At 35.2% G+C, this 21,092-nt stretch overlaps 1 protein-coding gene across 2 annotated transcripts in view; it reads right to left on the bottom strand.

Moving 5' to 3' along the window:
- The window catches only part of LOC128217358 (plexin-A1-like), a 29,954-nt gene extending 12,238 nt beyond the window's left edge, over positions 1 to 17,716 (bottom strand). Inside the window, exons 1-21 of one of the 2 annotated variants that reach the window (XM_052924467.1) lie at positions 16,595 to 17,716; positions 16,286 to 16,388; positions 14,593 to 14,805; positions 12,063 to 12,188; positions 9,483 to 9,583; positions 9,098 to 9,218; positions 8,668 to 8,848; positions 8,269 to 8,365; positions 7,509 to 7,602; positions 7,107 to 7,232; positions 6,635 to 6,751; positions 6,217 to 6,301; positions 5,867 to 6,042; positions 5,207 to 5,364; positions 4,541 to 4,643; positions 4,125 to 4,276; positions 3,595 to 3,765; positions 3,117 to 3,216; positions 1,092 to 1,213; positions 723 to 858; positions 395 to 553 (exon numbers count right to left, since the gene is read on the bottom strand). In XM_052924467.1, coding sequence (XP_052780427.1) covers positions 395 to 553; positions 723 to 858; positions 1,092 to 1,213; positions 3,117 to 3,216; positions 3,595 to 3,765; positions 4,125 to 4,276; positions 4,541 to 4,643; positions 5,207 to 5,364; positions 5,867 to 6,042; positions 6,217 to 6,301; positions 6,635 to 6,751; positions 7,107 to 7,232; positions 7,509 to 7,602; positions 8,269 to 8,365; positions 8,668 to 8,848; positions 9,098 to 9,218; positions 9,483 to 9,583; positions 12,063 to 12,188; positions 14,593 to 14,805; positions 16,286 to 16,388; positions 16,595 to 17,529 — 3,576 coding nt within the window. In that variant the 5' untranslated portion in view covers positions 17,530 to 17,716. The remainder of the gene's footprint in view (positions 1 to 394; positions 554 to 722; positions 859 to 1,091; positions 1,214 to 3,116; positions 3,217 to 3,594; positions 3,766 to 4,124; positions 4,277 to 4,540; positions 4,644 to 5,206; positions 5,365 to 5,866; positions 6,043 to 6,216; positions 6,302 to 6,634; positions 6,752 to 7,106; positions 7,233 to 7,508; positions 7,603 to 8,268; positions 8,366 to 8,667; positions 8,849 to 9,097; positions 9,219 to 9,482; positions 9,584 to 12,062; positions 12,189 to 14,592; positions 14,806 to 16,285; positions 16,389 to 16,594) is intronic. The other variant, XM_052924468.1, reaches the window with a different exon arrangement.
- Positions 17,717 to 21,092: the final 3,376 nt, after the last annotated feature.

Below are 21,092 nucleotides of genomic sequence, written 5' to 3'. Positions count from 1 at the left end.
TAAATATTACATTTACACAAAATACCATTTTGTTTAATCAATGCCATACGGATGTATCAAGCTACTTTGAGGTAAAGCAATAAGTTATAGCGACTGCTGGTCAAAACAACGCGAGTGCTATCAACTACAATTCGGTTTATACACTACGTAAGGAATGTAATGAACTACATTGTGGTTTGGACAATTCGAAATTACTGTTATAAACAACTTTCTGGCATTGAGTAAGGAATGAAATAAACTACCTTTTGGTTAAAACTCTTCTCTGCTCTATTCTGTTGAAATAATACACCAAAGTGCTGATGCTTATGATGTGTAATGAGAGTAATAAGGTATCTTCAGTTTAGTGCGTTACAGATGTATCAAATTCGTGCAAACGAAATGATTCTTCATTTACCTTGATAGGAAACGTTTGTCTGGTACCGTTACACTTTGGTGCACTAGCGGGAGGGGTACAGATTACCCGATCGTGCTCCAGAGTGGTGACATTGCATTCATCACAGCCAATTAACACCTGTACGTCTTCCGCGGTGGCAGCCACGTTTAAATTTTGACCCTTAAATTCATTCTCATTCGTTAGATTTATACCCATGAGTTATATAGTTATTTCATATACATGTATACACAACAAAATGTATTAACTCTTCTCAAATTGACACATTATATATACTATTTATATCAGATTTACTTCATTAATAATACATACAAGTGATATATTAACACACTTTTATAACAATGACTTTTGTGTTGCGCTGAGTCTCGGTGAAGTTGTGAAGCGTAGGGTCAGGATAGTATTGGAGTTCAGAAATGTTGGACTGCAAATTCCTGACTGAACCCACATCGTCCATGATAAAGCTCATCCTTTAAAATATTGGAAAAGTATTGTATAATACCGTTGGTACGAAAAAAGGCACACAGCCGACATCGTCCTTAAAAAATAACGCTATACTACAATTGACAAATGTCAAAAAACATTATGTATAAAATAAACTGACATTTACTAGTATAAAAACAGTATGTCATGGTAAATAGAATTCATTTGTATGACAAATTTTTTTATTTTATTAATAAATACAAGGAAAAACAAGGCTAACTCCATGAATCCCGACCGCTTTGTCCGCTGCCCGGAACCTCGGGGATGAAACATTGGGCTTCTACATATTAAATTTCCATTTAAATTGTCCTCGCTGTCATTCGATGCTCTGTGCGTGCACGGCTAGAAATATCAATATTAACAATTGTACTCAAATACAAAATAAAAAATTAGAAAAAAAAACTTTTACTAAGATAGGCAAAATGGGATAAAAACTGACATTGCGCGGTAAAAAAACCAACAATAAAAATAACTGTAAACCTAACATTAAATTAAATGCTATATTTACAAGTAGAAACATTATTTTCAAAACTTATTTTATAACCAGAAGTATCTTTAAAAAATTATTGGCCGTGGTAAACCAGCGGGATGACTTGTGTCCGAATTGTTTGAATGTTCGACATGAAATAGAGATTGCTTTGGGTTTAATTGTTGTTGGGTAATTCCTGAATAAGTGCAGCGCTTGGAAAGGTATATCATAACCATACATAGTATTATAGAGTATTGCAATGTTTGACTTAACACGTGCAATTTTTCAATACAGAACTGTTTTCAACCATAAAAAGTAACGAAACGCCATGTTTTGTATTATTTGATTTATCGTAGGACTTTATTATATATGACCAACAGGAACTGAATCCTTGAGAACATTCGTTTAGACTATAATGATGGACAATGAAGGTAGTAAGCCAGTCTGCCTATGTATTGCAACTATAAACTTTAATAAAATATCATTATATCATTAATAATTAACAAGCTTATAGTAAATTATGAAACATAAACTAACTCTTCCTACTACTTTCATTTTACTGGTAAGAATTTCCTCCTTTATATATATATAATCAGCAATTGGTTAGCAGTATACTGATTACATAGTTTCGTAGTATAGCTGGAAAGTATTGTCTTTACGATACGGTCAGTTTGACCGGAGATGACCAAAAGGAGTTTCGTTATGAGGGTTAGAGTTATCCAATGGAAAGGATTAGCGCAATAGACCGTGATTTTGGAGAAGAAAATTGATTCAGTTCTAGCATGCAAAGTTGTCGGGATACACCTGTTTTCTTCAATTTTCAATATTGAATATATTGAAAATGTTTGTGTTATATCGATAGCTTTACATGTTTTTAATAAATAGTATAATTATTTGAGATAAAAAATTAGGCAATAATCTAGTAATATTGATTTGAAATGGTTATGAGAAGAAATGGGTACAGTTTTCCAGGGCATCTTTACACTCTTATTTTTGAGGTGAATTTTTATCACTAATTTTTACTCATATTATCTTTGATTTGAATACTGCTTTCCAGATATGAAAAAAGTCATTTGTGTGAAAGAAATTTTTGGCTAAACTTGATTTGTCATATCGTCAAGTAGCAGATTTCATAAAATACTCACTGTTTTGTATGCTCGCAATATATATATATATATGTATATAGATTCTGATATTTGACAAGCAGGCTTGCTAAATAAAATGTCCCTAGCATTTGTGCACTCTATCTGCCAAACAGATATGTGTGTTGAGTTATTTTATTTAAGTCTAGATATTAAGGTGAAGATAAGTATAAACTGAGTAATGGAAAAACCTCTATTTCTATATCGTCCGCTTTTTGGTCAGCACTTTAGCATGAACCAAAATGACGTTTTTGTAAAGTTAGTCTAAACGCAAAGAAGGGAAACAAAGCACCCAAAATAACCAAGTCCGAGAGCAATATTAATATTTTTTGCGTTTTACTTGTTGTGTTTACCCTGATGATTTGTCTTACATTTCTGGAAAAAATATCATTCGCGGGGAAATACAGTTCTTTAACTTTAAAACAATCAGAGATCTAAAGAGCTCGTTTCCGATACCCCTTTATTGTATTTGACTTATTGTACAATGACCAATGGTATTTTCAGTTTAAGTTTATAATGACCAATTAAAATCTTAATTTTATTCAGTTTATTTCTGCGAATTTTACAGATATTCAGGGTTGATTCGGAGGGCCTAGCGGAAGAAACTTGTACAATCCAAGGACAAAAGACTCACTAGTTCAACTGAAGTCTTTCCGTCAATGGTACGGGCCCTGAGCTTCGGAGTTTGCACGGACAACAGGTTCAGACCAGTCACCGTTAAAACTCGTCCTCCGCTATTATAAAGGGTAACGAAAAGAAAACCTTGTATCAGTATTCATTGAAAGACTCATTTTACCATATACTTATAAAAACAAGCGTCTGTATGTTTTACCATTCAAACAAGGGTTTGAACAATCGAACACGGCCTATAGTTTTATCAGCATTATGAGACTTGCTACACACATATGTTTTGTCATAATAAACATGTGCTTTTAAGATATGGCTGTGTTTTTTTTTAAGTTTTTGCACGACGCCAACGACATCATTACTATGACAAAACATTGTACCTAGACAGTTTTGTTTTAAAGAAAAGAGACAGGCTAGGTATTTTTAATCATGTTAGTTCGTATCAATCAAATAATCGTCACAAGCGACATGTGACAAAGACGTACCTTTCAAAGCTCATTCTTGGTTGAATATCCCAAACTACCGGGTCGGGAACGTACGTGAAGTTGACGTCTCCTACGGCCTGATTATCGAAAACCATGGAAACTGAAGCATTCGTCCGGGTGGTTGAATTGGATTTTACAGTCTTACATTCTGCCAAGGTTGGCTTTATAAACCTGGCAAAACAATGTAACTAATAAAATATATTTGCTACAGATTAATTGAGTTTCAAACAAGAGTTTCTTAGATACAAACACTCAAAAATACTCTTTACTGCTAGCTTCAGAAATAGGCCAAAAATAATTTAAAAATCTTAGATAAGAAACCTGACAAAAAAGGCCAGTAAGACCCTGCAACTATACATATTTTGTTATTCTGTATATGTATTGTCTTAATCCATTCTGAGAGACAATGTCAGAAATCATGACGTTTTTCTGAGTTCATGAACATTAACCATTATGCCTGTTAAATTATGTCAAAAAGAATAAGATCAAATGATTATGAATGACGCTACATCATGATAGTTGGGACGTACGCAGGCACTGTTACAAGTCCGCAGAGTTGCTCTCCAATCTTTATCTTTCTCTCCCAACCTGTGTCTAGATACTCGCCGTATATCGTAACATTTGTACCACCAGACAAAGGCCCATAATTCGGAAAAATTCGTGTTAATCTCGGAATCTGAAACTGATACAGTACATAATTGTTAATTGACGATGTAATGTTATGTTCTAAAACATTGCACATTGTATTCTGATGCTCTTAAAATGCTTTTTTATTAAGGAAAATATCTCAGAATTGATTAAGGTAAGCGCATCGAAATGACGCCGCGTTTATTTATTGAAGAAAACATACTGTGACAAATATAATTTTTATTTACCGCATTCCAAAAGAAATATAAAATGGCGTTTTTTTCCAAATTGTAACATAATTCATAACATAAAAACATACGTTGAAGCTGTTTTTTTCAAACACAACTGGATTGTGGCCTCTTATATTTACTGTCACATTTTCCGTTGTTTCTCTTTCACTCGGTCCAAGCTTACATGTTATTCTGAAATTTACAAAATATATTATCACTCTGATATTAATTCACCACATACTAATGAATCATGGATGTGCTTAGTTCTCATCCATTACATCAATGTAACAATTGAAACATTTGTTTTCGTTAGAGCTGCATATCGTATAGGCACTTGGATCAAGGTTTGCAAAGGAAGAAATGGCCAAGTTGTTATTGGGTTAAGGACAGGGTCAGATTGTTAATCCACGCACGTATGCAAGCTTAATATTCAAGTTTTTTATTTTATATCAGAACACATCTCTGGATACAATATTATAGAACGTTTGAAACATTGGGTCTCTGTTGTAGACAATGTATTCCAAAGTAAGTTATCAAAATTGTTAGTAAGACCCTTTGATAACACAAAATAAATCCACATTACGAAAACAGCAATTATTCATTTTGGTTTGATTGAAATTGTTTATTTCTAGTATGGGAGCTACCAACACTGACAACGCACACTGGCAACAGCTTCAGCTGAATTTATTATTTTATCTCCAATGAGCAAAAAAACAAACTCTTAATAACATACAATTTTGAAGTTATATACCGACCTTGTTGATATGTTTACCCCACCAGCAGGGTAGATGGTATCACATGAGATGTTCCCGACACTAACAGCATTTATTGTTTCGTTCATGTGGGAACCCAGGTTAAAACCCTCGACAATTATGGGCGTGACAGCGTTGATATGGGCAGAAAGTGGATAGACCTACAACATTTTGTATTAATGACCGAAGTTTCGTTCAAAACCACAACAAGTATACAACTCAACTGCTTTACTTCTTATACAACTAATAAAATTCCGGTCAGCTCTTTGAATACTTTTTAAAACCCGTCAAACTTCCACAAAATTGGTAAACAGCATAGCATTGTCTTTAAACTGGGAAAACTGTGAAAACAATCAGTACATAGTTTCTTTACATATAGTTTCCTCAAGGAATCGGATGTCTTTCCATAAAATATACCAAAATCCATAACAAATGTCAAATGATCCTCATACCACCAGCTCTGTTCAGTGGCCATATAAAATGAATTAATACATATTAAAATTAATATAAGTTAGAGTTTGTGTATGATATCGGTCTGAATCTTTGGTGTTTAACCTTTTTTCAAATATGCCTGAGCGATTGTTCTTTTTTGTGTAAGATTACTACAAAGAACGCATGGTTATCTTTGCAGAGTCTACCTTAGTGGTTAAATTTCAAAAATACCTTTGTAATAACTGGTTCAGGGCACATGGTTTCTGCTGTTATACAAGGCTTTCCCGCATAGATACACTTGCCACCACACCAGTGACATCTTAAATATTTCTTGAAGTATTTAAAACTTTTACATTGTCCACAGTTGTCTGATGGGGAGATCAGAGAACCGCATTGATAAAACACAGCTGAAAAAATGTATTTAAACAATTACACTTCTACTTTCATTTTTGTCTTATAGTTTTATTTCAACGTGGTGTTTATGGAAAGAAATTCAGAAATATATTTTATAAAATCTCATTAAAAATCAATTGAATACCTAAACCAAGTGAAACTTGATCATTCTCTTATCATATTTTTACCTTTAAACGATCGGCCGTCAAGCTTATTTGACTGAAGGTAGACATAAAGACTTGTTGGGGAATCCAGATTCTTTGGTATGCTTCCCTTGTAAACAAAAGTCGAATTATAATAGTGAAGCAAGAAGAAATATACTGTTCTACATAAATTAATTAAAACTGAGAATATATTCATAACATGCCATGTTCGTTGTCTGGCCAAGCTTTCTGGTGAATTGGATTCTTACGGAACGATAAAATCTCCCCAAAACTTATGTTTTACTTAATTTATTTTCCATTTTGCCTTTATAAGCAATTGAGCCTGTCCTGATTTTATATATCAATGCGTTGGATAGGTGCAAAGCAAACCATTGTACATACTAATATTTAATGTATATGATTGAAATTAGTTTTTATCACATAAGTATGATGTTCTTTTTACATTCGGGATGTGACACATCATCTCCGAATCATTAATTCTTGTTGCTGTTAATTGTATTTCTCCGCCAGGTAGATCCGAGTGTTTCACAGAGCACTGATAACTTGCAGAACTAAAATTCTAAAATCAAAAGGTTTATAACAAGCTATTTATGAGCATTCACATCAGGTAAAAAAACGTGACAGGTAAAGATTATATAAGATTGTACTCAGATATCCCTTTTCCTTTAACCAGTTTTTCGATTAACACACTAGTACAGAAAATATCTCAATTTTAACGTTCTATTATAGATACTAAATTTTGTATTATTTGCAGGCATATAGTTCTGATGTTCATACAAAATGTTTGCATATCATAATAATGTATCAAACATACTAATATATATATCAGTAGTTACATAATAATCAGTTATTGCAAAAACATGTAGTGCCCTATGCCGGCTTATAACAATTTAGTAAGAATTTATTTTTCGTACCTGTAAGTTCATGCCCTTGACGGTAATATTGTAGCTTTCCTCAATTGCAAAGTGTGCATCACCGGAACCATCCAGCAAGTTTGTATCAGAAACGGTGTAGTCTGTCACCTCTGGACAACTGCTAGTCTTAAAGATGGTAAAGTGAACGGTCTCAATTTAAACACTGTTTATGTCAATTTTTAAATATATATTTACTGCCTCCAAAAGGTCATACTTTTCACCGCGTTTAGTTCTTATCATTTATTATTTTATTTCATCTGTAAACATACTCTAAGAACATTTGTTAAAAGCTTTAAAACCCAGATATAACCATACGATTTTATTGTGACCATTACTTCATTTACTTCAGCTGACGCCATTTTTACAAAACAATATATTTAGTTGAAATCATTAATGTGTTACCTCATTTCCATTACATAAATTGTTTTCTTTGATACAACGTCCCACAGAAGGACACCATTTGCACGTCCACCGATTTGAATTGCACTTTGAACACCTTAAATACATCAAACTAAACTAAAACAAAGCTAAAAGGTCTTTATACATATAGCTAACTTTTATACATACTTATTCCATGGACCCCTGTAGACGTTTTTAGCTACTATTTACTGAATAACTGCATTTTTCATAGGTGGTAGTATCAGTAAGAGATAGTGATTAAAAAACAGCACAATTTTTCAAGACTGTTTCACCTACCTCCTGCAGCATAAAGTTAAAATTTCCAGAAAACATACGAACACAAAATGGGTATCAAATGGCTTTCGATAAATTCAACTTTAAAACCATTTTTATCGCGTCGTGTTTTTAACAAGTAATTCATTGCTTCCAACGAATTGATAATATATAATATTTAATGACTTTTAGTCTTTTCACCGCTCAAATTATTAAGAAAGGAGGGAAGATTGTAGATTTTAGATACAGTTCTTGATTGATTCTATCGAAAAGTAAGCGATTATTTTCGTTATCCTTTGAACTTCTCTTTTAATCGGGCCTTTCTCTTAACAATGCCGTTTTTCATCTCTCTGATACTGCCATCTATGCCTGATAACATATTTTAAAAGGTTAAATTGAACTCTTTAACATCTAAACTTATTGTTAATTTTGATAACATGCTGTATAGATAAATGCATATGAATGTAAACAAATATAAGAATAACAATACCTTGTAAACGTTTCGCATTCAAACACAGTTAACTCCCCTCTCATTACAGCCACGGAGGAAACGTTTGTGAAGAGCAGGACAGACACGCTGGTCGTACCTACAAATTGAAATAGCCGTGCGACTGCAGTAACAAGAATATTCACAGTTACTAAGCCTTCATATCATAATGGCATTGTACTAGTATCTCGCAACTGTTATTTGTGATATACTATATAAGGAGTTAAACAGGAAAATTCTCTGAATACTGCATTGAAATCTGCAGAGACAAGCCAAGTAGTCAAATGTTTAACGAAGATCTCGACTACTTTACAACAAACACTGACTTCACATGCATCAAAACAGCTTCATTAATTTATGACGATAATTGTTTATTATTTCTTATATTATGTACGTTCAAACCTTCGATGTGATGTTCTAGTTGCGTCCAGTCTGGCGATCGACACTCAACTGTTACCTCGTCGCCCCTTTCTACCTCCGGAACACTGCTGTTCATCAATATAGTATTGTTGTCGACGAAGCTTTCAAACTGGCATCTCAACTCTAGTCCAGTGCTCAGGTTATGAGACAAGGTCAGTGTCAGCTAAAATAAAAAAGTCATTTAACACAGGCATATACTATTTGTCTATCATATCGAAGAGCCAAAGAGCCTTAGTGAGTATAATTTGCGGTTAAGATTTAAATAAATTGTAGTAGAACAAATATCGATGTACATACTATTTAAGTATGTTAATGAAAACTCATACTCGAACTCGAACTAAGTAAGCAGAGACAAACCTTAATATTTCAATCTCAAACTATGTTTCAATAAACAATAAGTGTCACATCAAACCTCAGTTGATTCATCTATTCTTAACACATCTGGACTCGTTTGGTTTATGTGTGGACAGATACTGGTTGAGCTTTCAGCCAATATCCATTCTGAATTTGAACATTGTGTCGGGGTTGTGCATCTGAAAAGCAAGGGTTGTTTTAGACTTTCAGATTCTTAAAATTTATTGAATGCATAAACACTGTGATGCGTCTTTTCTACATTTAATATTCAATGTCATTAAATATATATAATTACTAGTATTATATACAATGACTTCTTATTACAACACTCCTAATTCTCAAAAAAAGCATCTGAACATTTAAACAGAACGTGCTCCATTTAGTCATTTTTTTAAAATATGTCTCGTTTTCGTTTATTTTAATTACCATGGCATTTTAAATACCTATTATCAAACATACACCATCCGCAGAAAATGTTCTTGCTTTCCATACATTTCTCACAAGTTGGAAATAAGGAACAGCCCGCCAGCTCTATCTTTCTTACCTGCAAGGAATCCAAATAAATAAGTGGTGCAAAAAGGAAGATACTAATTATTTCATGGATTAGGTTTCTTTTTCACCAATCCCCATTCAAATCGTTCTACTTGATATGACGGTAAAACAGGATTGCAACGGCCCTCAATAATAACCAACAAATAATGATAATTGTATCCCGTCATGACAAAACCTGCCCTTATGACATCGAGGCATCGGAAAAAACCTGGTTGAAATGACATCAGAGTATTTACCTGATATCTCGTTTTAAAGGTTATGTGTGTTTGTTGTTTCAAGTATTTACCAGTGAGTAACAAAAGAAGAACCGAGACAAAATGGAGGAGGAATTAGAGGTAAATCATTTCTCTGACCGTATATATATATCGTCGTTTTTTTTTTAAAAATTGATACTGCTTCATCAGTTATATTTTTGGTGAAATTCCGGACAGGTTAAACTTTAAAGCAAATAATAATCAGGCTTTTTTTAATTTGATGCAATTAAAACCCTATTGATTTAACATCTGCAAGAAGAAAAAAAAACGATTGATATGTTTTAAGTGTCATTCCGTAGTTATTATACAATGTAAATAATATATATAAAAAAACGCTTTATAGTTATTATTTGTTTTTCTAAAAAGCTTGAATGTTTTTCATAAACTTGCCACATGTAGCCAATATGAGTTATAGTACACAAAATCGAACTTACAAGCATTGCATATTTATTATAAAGTATAGAAAAGGATAAGAAACGTGAAATGAAAAAAAATATGTGAAAAAAAACGATGTTTCAAAAGGAGAAAATATATGTTTTATGTCTATTTTAAATTTGTTGACACAGCCCGTCTAGCTCAATTAGGAAAGAGTTGGACTAGAAATCCACACACTGCTGGTACGATCCCGTCACTTTTCCTTTTTGATTTTTTTTCGCACAAAATTTAATAGCAATGGAAAGAGATACAAAAGCATAAGTAATTATTTTTTCAACCAAAATACAAATTAGTTTTTAAATTAGTGCTTTCATATTTGTTCAATAATTATTTCGTACCATTAAACCTCCATTAAACGAGTTTAAAAGTTATATGTTAAGCTTGAAAGTATCAAAGTACACTTTGGGAGAGTTATATATGAGCCGCCGGATAACACAGAGGGAGGGCCACTTGTACAAACAAGAATGCGTGAAATGGTTTTATCATTAAATTCAGAGAATGGTGAAAGCAGCGACGAGTGTACATGCGATTCAGATTGCCCAGACTACTTAAATACAAAACGCTTCATTGAAGACTGTGGATGCCAAAAACAATGTCAGACTAACTTTACACTCGATGAGGCTTATAACATTGTTCTCGAAAGTAAGGAGAAATCAAAAGAATAACAGTAACTATTTCTTATGGGCGTTCTTAGTACCTAGAAGTATGATTCTGTAAAAACGAAACGAGGCAAAAAGCGGGTGCGTGCCAGAACAAAGTTCCAGTTATTATATGATGTGAAGAGGACAACGCTAAATAGTATTATCCAGCAAGTGAATGACACCGGCACTGGACCACGAGTGCATGGAAATAAAGGGCGGCGTCCAAAGCACGCACTTAATTTCGATGATGTCCAGCGCGTCGTGCAATTCATGTTGAATCAGGCTGAAGAAAAGGGTATCCCGTATCCGGCAGCAACACGCGGCCGTGACAACCTGCCTACAGTGTTTTTGCCGACCGATACCACGAAGCTGCTTCTCCATATAGACTACTGTAGTATTTGCACAGAAACGAATATACGGTAAGTGAAACTGTATGCATTTAAAACAATCTGGTCGTCATACGTCCCCCATATTAAAATAGCAAAGCCAAAGGATGGCGTATGCGCAGCATGCGAGAAAATGACGCAGCAGATCGCCAACGCCGTCACTGAGGAAGAGAAGATGGAGGCAACGGGAGCTTTACGCGCCCACATCATGTAGGCTCAACAGGTAAACACAAACATTTGTACAATAAGTGTTTGACTGACAGCTATCATTTAATATGACACGAAAACTATTCTACACGGTGTCTTTGATATATAAAGTGGTGGTATTTTTATTAACGTAAATTGTTTAATAGACAAAATTGTCATATTGAAATATGCAGGCTATATGCCGTACAGCAATGTTTACAGAATTACAAAATATCATAACTTCTACATTTGCTGTGCAATCAGTTAACCTTGCATTCATGTTTTTACATTATAGGAAAGGGAGGTATATAATGTTTGTGTAGAGAGGGCCCAGATGGAACCAGACACGTTCATATATATTCAATATATGACCAGGTTTATATGTCCAGGGTTATCATGTGACTAGTTGAGATCTCCATTGGTTTAACAGTAATGACTATTTATGTCATGGTGGTCGGGCATTAGGTTAATCATCAATAAACTCCTTAAAGAGCATTTCTTTATTTGATGTGGTTTATGTATGAGAACAAAGAGAGTAATTCCTATTTTGATAACTCCAAACCGCTTACCACATTTTCCGAGAAGGCATATAATGTGTAACCGTACACAAACATGTCCGGTAATACTGCATGGCCAATGTCTACAACAGCTTTCCAGGACAGGACCTCAGCCACTTCTCGTGGAAATACAAGGGCCTGGAGGTAAGAGTTACATTTAGTTACGTTGAAATTTAGGTGTGTATAAGTAGTAGTTATAGTGTACGTTTGATACACCTTATTCGTTCTATTGTTTTGATTTTAAGCTAGTGTGTTCCTTTCTATGTAGATATACAAAATGTAAAAGTATATTTTTATTTATTTGGAAAGAATACATATAAAAATAAACATTGAAACATCCAATGTACGATTATGATTTGCGTTTTTTATACATGTGGATCGTTAACGGTCACATTTTACAAAATGGTATTTTAATATGCATTATGCTGTGTGTTTATAAATTAAGAAAAAACGACTCTTGCGAACGTTGAACAAAGTCAATTTTGAATCTCTCTCTTTCTTATCACAATGTTGTAGTTTGCGGGGGAGGGTGGGGGGGGGGGGTTGACGCGAATAAGGCGTATAAAACGTACACTACTACTACTTATATATTATTGTTTTACTTTTATTCGGCATTGAATGAGCTTGATGAGGACAGTCGAAAATCTCATTTGATAATACAATGGAAACTACAGGGGCATGTCGAATAGCGAAAACACCGTGTAGAGAGACGGCGAAGGACATAATTAGTCAACGTCAAAAATAGAAGAAAGGTAGCTACAAATGCATGCATCAAATTTCTTTATTGTTTATTATTGGGGTTATTGTCTTGGAATAGTTAGCGAACATTAGAACGATCATGCTTTATGTTGGGATGTGGAGCTACAGGGTTTTTCATATAAGTTAAAAATAAAAACGAGACTGATGTTTTCATACTAGAGTGCCTTCGATATCTCGCTCGCTCGCTCGCTCTCTCTCTCTCTCTCTCTCTCTCTCTCTCTTCTATAATGTAATTCATTCGATTCAGTTAACAAAAGGAATATATTATGTAATTTAATGAGATGTATTATGACAAAAAATAGTACTTCAATCTGTGTGTTGCCATTGGGGTACTTAAAAAGTCTATTTGACTAAGGGGCGATGTTTTTATTTAGAGAAGTTGTCTTCTAAATATTTTATTTCTTATAATATAAAATGTATGCTACTTTGGTCCTGTAACATTGCAAACAAAAGTTTTAAATAAAGAGGATCACAGTACTTAAATAGTTTGATTTTTTTATTGAGGCATTAATTGAATCCCCTATTGATAAGGTATCAAAGCATTAAATGTGCAGCTCAAATAGCGATTGGCAAGAAAATCATGCTTGTAACGTAAATGAATAAAGAAAAAAATGTTGTAATATGGAAACAAACTGGGTGGCAAAAGGAAAGCAACACGTTGTTTAACGGCCGATTGAATGCCCGTTATTAATTTACAATGTTTAATGGTAAGCAATAGTTTTATACATTAACTAAATGCACGTTTTCATATTGTAATCATATCATTTTGTTGTTGGCTTGATTCTTTTTTGAATTATGAAACAGAAAGAATGTCAATGTATTTATCTATAATAAATATCATATACAATTTTATAGAAATGTTATTTTCGAATGTTTATATTAATGGTTAATGTACCGTTTTTATTGCATTTTTTTTGTATTGTGTCTGTTTTTCACTGTGCATATATTATTTCATTGCATTTCGTTTGTTTCCGTTTTTGATCAAATATAAGATGCCGGAAATAAAATATAAGAAACAAGTATAAGTTATTTTCAATGATTTTTTAGCAATTATATAAGCCACCATGATATATTTCCTAATATGTAGACTAACTAGGGTTCATATGAATAGCTGGAAACACGTTCAGCTGACGACGAGGAAACTGGTCATCATATACGAAATCCTCAATTATGAAAACAAGCACAATATAATTTTGTGTAATTTTACAGATAATCCTACCATATCTAGATTGTCCGCATTTTTAATAATCCTTCTTTATCTATGGTGTTACACTTTCTCATATATACCTATATTGCCGGCTAACTCGTCCGCAATTAAGTGCGATCAATAGAGCTACTTTTCAATAAGTAATTAATGTGCCCGTAAACGTAGAAAAACTAATGCTTACAATTTTAAGTTCGAAATTGGTAATACGTAGTATATATCTGCGATAACGCACTACACTGATTACTTCGTTTTAAATCAGGTATTTGAAAAAAAACCATAGAACTATTTAGCAGCAACCTTTAACTGTTGATTGTAATTCTGTTTAAGACTGTCGATTTTCCGAGTAGGATATTGAGGCGGGAAATTTGAAATTTCTTAGTTGTGTTGATACTGCGGCGGTTGTGAGGGAATCGCCGTGACACTCGCCACAAAAGTGTTGTAGGAAGAGCTTGTCACGTGTGTAGATAATACTTTAAGACCAGCCCTCTTTCCTCTGACGCCGCGCAATATTTCTCAGCTCTCGAACTCGTACTCTTATTTTCTTATAAATTTAACAACCTATTCATATGTACTCACCTTAATTATTTCTCCACTAGCTGTCCCTAGTAGAGCTAGCACACGTCCGCGGACGGACACCAAGGTGAGGGCAGTAACGGCCGTGTGGTCCAGACGTACACTGGCATTCATCTGCAGGGCTGTGTCGCCTATCACGTCTTTCAAACTTGCGTATTCGTCTTCGTTACATAAGAAATAGTCGTCAGTGGGGTTCTTTCTGGTTAGATCGGCAGGCTTATCAAAATACGAAAAAATGTTATATACATTCATTTGCATTGTCGTAATCCACAGTCTAATCAATCTGAAACTATACATGCATAGATGGGTTGTAACGGAATGGATCCGACGATGTATATTTAGCAGGAGAAGCTGATTTATTGCTTTCTTGGAAAAAGTCATCCTCTATAAGCTGATGTTCCCTATTTCGATAAAAGTTTATATTCTTTTACAAAAAAGCATTTACTTGATGTTTAATAACCTACATAAGATACCCTACAATTTTATCCTACAATTAAAACACATTTACCGCATCCTTTTGTGGCTGTTTTTGTTTCATATATATTAAAATTTTACTGTTTAAACTGGAAATCCCAGAAATAAATTAACAAACGATATTCAACTGAATTGCTACATAAACCCGAAACTGGTTTTACCATACGAAGCAAGATCAGGTTTGAGACATTTCAATTAATTCAATATCATTTTATCAAAGGCGCAAAATATAGGTCGATGAAAGCAAAAATAATGATCAAAACAAAAAAGCATATGATTTGTGTACAGATAAAAATATTAGCCTTAATAAATGATTTTTTCCTCTTTCTTTTTCATTTTTAGAATTGCCAAAAGCTGACAATCCAGCATTCATTTAATTTATTCTTCATTACAGCAAAAACATAAAGGACAATATTCCAGCTTCCAAGTAAAAAAGTTCAAACCAGTGTTTCCCCATACCTATAAATATATTTATACAACTGGTTATATCTACTTATGATTTGCGAATTCCACTTAGTAAGTGGTAACACGAATCTGATTACGTTAACCAGTTATTATGTTACTTATTCAGGGGAATGCGCAAACCATAACTAGTTAACTTGTTAGCGCCTGAAACTAGAATGCATTAAAGCTAAGTGGTAACACGAATCTTATTATGTTAACCAGTAATTATGTTACTTATTAAGTGGAATTCGCAAACTATAACTAAAACGGTAATAGGTGGCAGTTATGGGCACTTTCAAGCCTGATCTTAGTCTTATGATATTTATCGTACCAAAAAGGTAACGCTAATATGAACTACATAGCTAGAGAATTATCCCGAGAATTAAGTGGTTAACACGAAAAAAAATCGCGAACGTTATCTTACGGCAGTTATATGCCACCATATAAACTATATAAAACAACCGTGTTTTATTTTTTAAACAAAGCACGATGTAAATAGGTTGCCAATGAGTAGATAGTGTCTAGTATTTTAATTGTATATCATTATCATATACTTATTTGTGTTTCAAGTAACATAAAATTTACGCGGTATTTATAAATCGACATGGAATAATATTGTAAAATTTACAGTTAGACAAAAGTGATCTTTATCTTTTATACATTGATTCGGACAACACTTTCGTATTTATCTAAGTATGTTTGTACAATTTGTGTTTTATTGATACAACAGTAGAAGATATGTTTTATCAACATCTAAGAAAAAAATATGTTTACTTACGTTTCCAGTACATGGTCTTTCGTTCTGATAATAGAAGTAGTCATAAATATCGGAGGGCAGCTGAAGAGTTTTATTGTAACATCGCTTTACATTGACTGCCAAACTGTCAAATATAAGGAAATAAATTTGCTTTAATGTTATTGTTGTTTTAGAAGCCACACGCATACAGGCGCAGAAGTATGGATAGGGTACCATCTAGGCCACGATTTTTGAATTACTTTTAATATGAACTATTTAAGTATAAGAATTAAAATTCTATAAAATGTTGTTTACTGTACCCAAAGTTGTTGGAAATTATACAATACTCACAAATACCTCGATTTGATCTCCGAGAATAGGTATGCACAAACGACCGAGTGTTCTCCTTGGGTAAATGTAGCAACAATAATACATTCTCCTTCAAAGCACGTTTTTGCAACAGCTTGCATGTAATTGAAGTCCCCACATTTCAGTTCCATATCCACATACGTTTTCGGTGCATTAACAATATTCTTCTGACAAATATTTGCAACTCTGCTGACAGCAGCGTTATCTGTCTTATTTCGTTGTATGCTGAAAAACAGTCGGTGATGATCAATAGCAAATCCCTTAACATAAGTTTCTGTAATCAACAATAAGTCATCGGCAGTCTTAAACTTTGTTGTGTGTGGTGTTATATCCAAGTCCTTAAACCAAAATATCCCGAATTTATCACAAATGGTATTTAGTTGATTGTTTCCATGTGGGCAGCCGGCAAACAAATACTCTTTATTATCAAAATCAGTAACAAATGCCACAGCAGCACTGTTGTTGATCGAGGGTTCAAATCCTTTGGTCCAGCCAGATATGTTCCCAAGGAATCGTTTATGGCAGAATTTGTAACTGCTTCCGCACGTTATCAAATTGTCCGTACCATATGGTATCACGATGTTGGAAACATCGTCGATTTTGTAATCGCCGTTTGCAACATCGTTTGGTCCAGTTCTCACCTTATTAATCTTAGTCAGGTCATGAAAACCATTCGCTGTATCTAGGTGGTAAATGTAATTTTTGCCCGTCAAATAAAGTGACGTTCCGTTTTCCGCCATAAACATATGATTCAAACCAAGGTTCTTATGAATGTCGTTCAAAAGGATAGTGGTGCTTGCAATATGAACATGAGCACCATGCAGTCCACTTTCACTCACAAGGAGTGCTAACAGTCCAATAAAGAAATTCATTTTGTGAAGTGACTTTGTACTATTACCGTAGAAAGTAATATCCATATAGAAAAAGGTAAAACCAAAACGCTTCAAATACACTTATTAAATATCCGCGTTAAGATTAGCGTGACAATATATATTCATTTTCAACTCGATTCAAGCATTTAAATTCTGGCTTAATTTGAATAAAAATAAAAATATTCCGAATGAAACTTGTTATCTCCATTTTAGGTTTCACTGGCACATGAAGTGTACTCATCAGACTTTAAAAACAAACTTTTTTGCACACACTTTCAAGAAGTGATGAGCCCTCTTCTGATTTTATTACCAATTTCCTGGTATATTTTAGCAATGATTTCCAGTGGTAGCATACAGAGGTGAAAGCATTCTTTGAACAAAATATCATATTTATCAATTGTTTCATAACGTAACTAGGCAGATTTAAAAAAAAACTTTTTACAATCAAAGATGTGAAGTCTTTTATATTTAATGAAACAGAAAAAAGTAAAACGCCATTAAAATAAAATGCTGATATAATAGTGCTATTACAACGAACACTATTTCAGTTGAAGCGTGCATTCAATGTCTTAATATCAATATGACATTCCGATTAACTCTTACTACTGTGTTTAAAGACAAACGATTACTATACCAGTGTATTATGAATAGCATCATGAGCATATGAAATAACAATTAAGAGAATCTTAATTGGCTTTAACTTGATTTTCGACAAACAACCTTGAGCCATATATGCGCATAAAACTAAAATAAAACAATTAAGAGAGACATAAATGGACCGAATGAAAATTCTGAAAGGGGGATACTCCGGAAATAAATAAATACCCTGTGGGCAGCGTTGAGGGTAACATTTTGCAGCCGCTACACAAAACCATGATACTATTAAGGCCGCTACACATCATTAAGCCATAAAACGCACATGGCCGCTACACAACACTAAACCATGATTCTCTCAATGCCGCTACACACCACTAAACCATGATACTCTCAATGCCGCTACACACCACTAAACCATGATACTCGCAATGCCGCTACACAACACTAAACCATGATACTCGCAATGCCGCTACACACCACTAAACCATGATACTCGCAATGCCGCTACACACCACTAAACAATGATACTCGCAATGCCGCTACACACCACTAAACCATGATACTCTCAATGCCGCTACACAACACTAAACCATGATACTCGCAATGCCGCTACACAACACTAAACCATGATACTCTCAATGCCGCTACACAACACTAAACCATGATACTCGCAATGCCGCTACACAACACTAAACCATGATACTCTCAATGCCGCTACACAACACTAAACCATGATACTCGCAATGCCGCTACACAACACTAAACCATGATACTCGCAATGCCGCTACACACCACTAAACCATGATACTCTCAATGCCGCTACACAACACTAAACAATGATACTCTCAATGCCGCTACACACCACTAAACCATGATACTCGCAATGCCGCTACACAACACTAAACCATGATACTCGCAATGCCGCTACACACCACTGAACAATGGTATTCTCAATGCCGCTTAACAACACTAAACCATGATACTCTCAATGCCGCTACACACCACTAAACCATGATACTCTCAATGCCGCTACACACCACTAAACAATGATACTCGCAATGCCGCTACACACCACTAAACCATGATACTCTCAATGCCGCTACACACCACTAAACCATGATACTCGCAATGCCGCTACACACCACTGAACCATGATACTCTCAATGCCGCTACACACCACTAAACCATGATACTCACAATGCCACTACACAACACTAAACCATGATACTCGCAATGCCGCTAAACACCACTAAACAATGATACTCTCAATGCCGCTACACACCACTAAACCATGATACTCGCAATGCCGCTACACAACACTAAACCATGATACTCTCAATGCCGCTACACACCACTAAACCATGATACTCGCAATGCCGCTACACAACACTAAACCATGATACTCTCAATGCCGCTACACACCACTAAACCATGATACTCGCAATGCCGCTACACACCACTAAACCATGATACTCTCAATGCCGCTACACACCACTAAACCATGATACTCGCAATGCCGCTACACACCACTAAACCATGATACTCGCAATGCCGCTACACACCACTAAACCATGATACTCTCAATGCCGCTACACACCACTAAACCATGATACTCGCAATGCCGCTACACACCACTAAACAATGATACTCTCAATGCCGCTACACACCACTAAACAATGATACTCTCAATGCCGCTACACACCACTAAACCATGATACTCTCAATGCCGCTACACAATACTAAACAATGATACTCTCAATGCCGTTACACACCACTAAACCATGATTCTCTCAATGCCGCTACACACCACTAAACAATGATACTCTCAATGCCGCTACACACCACTAAACCATGATACTCTCAATGCCGCTACACACCACTAAACAATGATACTCTCAATGCCGCTACACACCACTAAACAATGATACTCGCAATGCCGCTACACAACACCAAGCCATGGTACTCGCAATGCCGCTTCACAGCACTAAATCATGATACTCGCAATGCCGCTACACAACACCAAACCATGATTCTCGCAATGCCGCTACACAGCACCAAACCATGATACTCGTAATGCCGCTACACAGCACTCAACCATGATACTCTTAATGCCGCTACACACCACTAAACCATGATACTCTCAATGCCGCTACACACCACCAAACCATGATACTCGCAAGGCCGCTACACAACACCAAACCATGATACTCGCAAGGCCGCTACACAACACTAAACCATGATACTCACAAGGCCGCTACACAACACTAAACAACGATACTCTCAATGCCGCTACACACCACTAAACAACGATACTCGCAATGCCGCTACACACCACCAAACAATGATACTCGCAATGCCGCTACACAGCACCAAACCATGATACTTGCAAGACCGCTACACAGCACTCAACCATGATACTTGCAATGCCGCTACACACCACTAAACCATGATACTTGCAATGCCGCTACACACCACTTAACCATGATACTTGCAATGCCGCTATACAACACTACACCATGATACTCGCAATGCCGCTACACACCACTAAACCATAATACTCGCAATGCCGCTACACACCACTAAACCATGATACTCGCAATGCCGCTACACACCACTAAACCATGATACTCGCAATGCCGCTACACACCACTAAACCATGATACTCGCAATGCCGCTACACACCACTAAACCATGATACTCGCAATGCCGCTATACACCACTAAACCATGATACTCGCAAAGCCGCTACACACCACTAAACCATGATACTCGCAATGCCGCTACACACCACTAAACCATGATACTCGCAATGCCGCTACACAACACTAAACCATGATACTCGCATTGCCGCTACACACCACTAAACCATGATACTCGCAATGCCGCTACACACCACTAAACCATGATACTCGCAATGTCGCTACACAACACTAAACCATGATACTCGCAATGCCACTACACAGCACTAAACCATGATACTCGCAATGCCGCTACACAACACTAAACCATGAT

Source organism: Mya arenaria, chromosome 14 (genome assembly GCF_026914265.1).
Source record: "Mya arenaria isolate MELC-2E11 chromosome 14, ASM2691426v1".
NCBI lineage: Eukaryota > Metazoa > Mollusca > Bivalvia > Myida > Myidae > Mya > Mya arenaria.
This window is presented reverse-complemented; position numbering and strand designations above follow the sequence as displayed.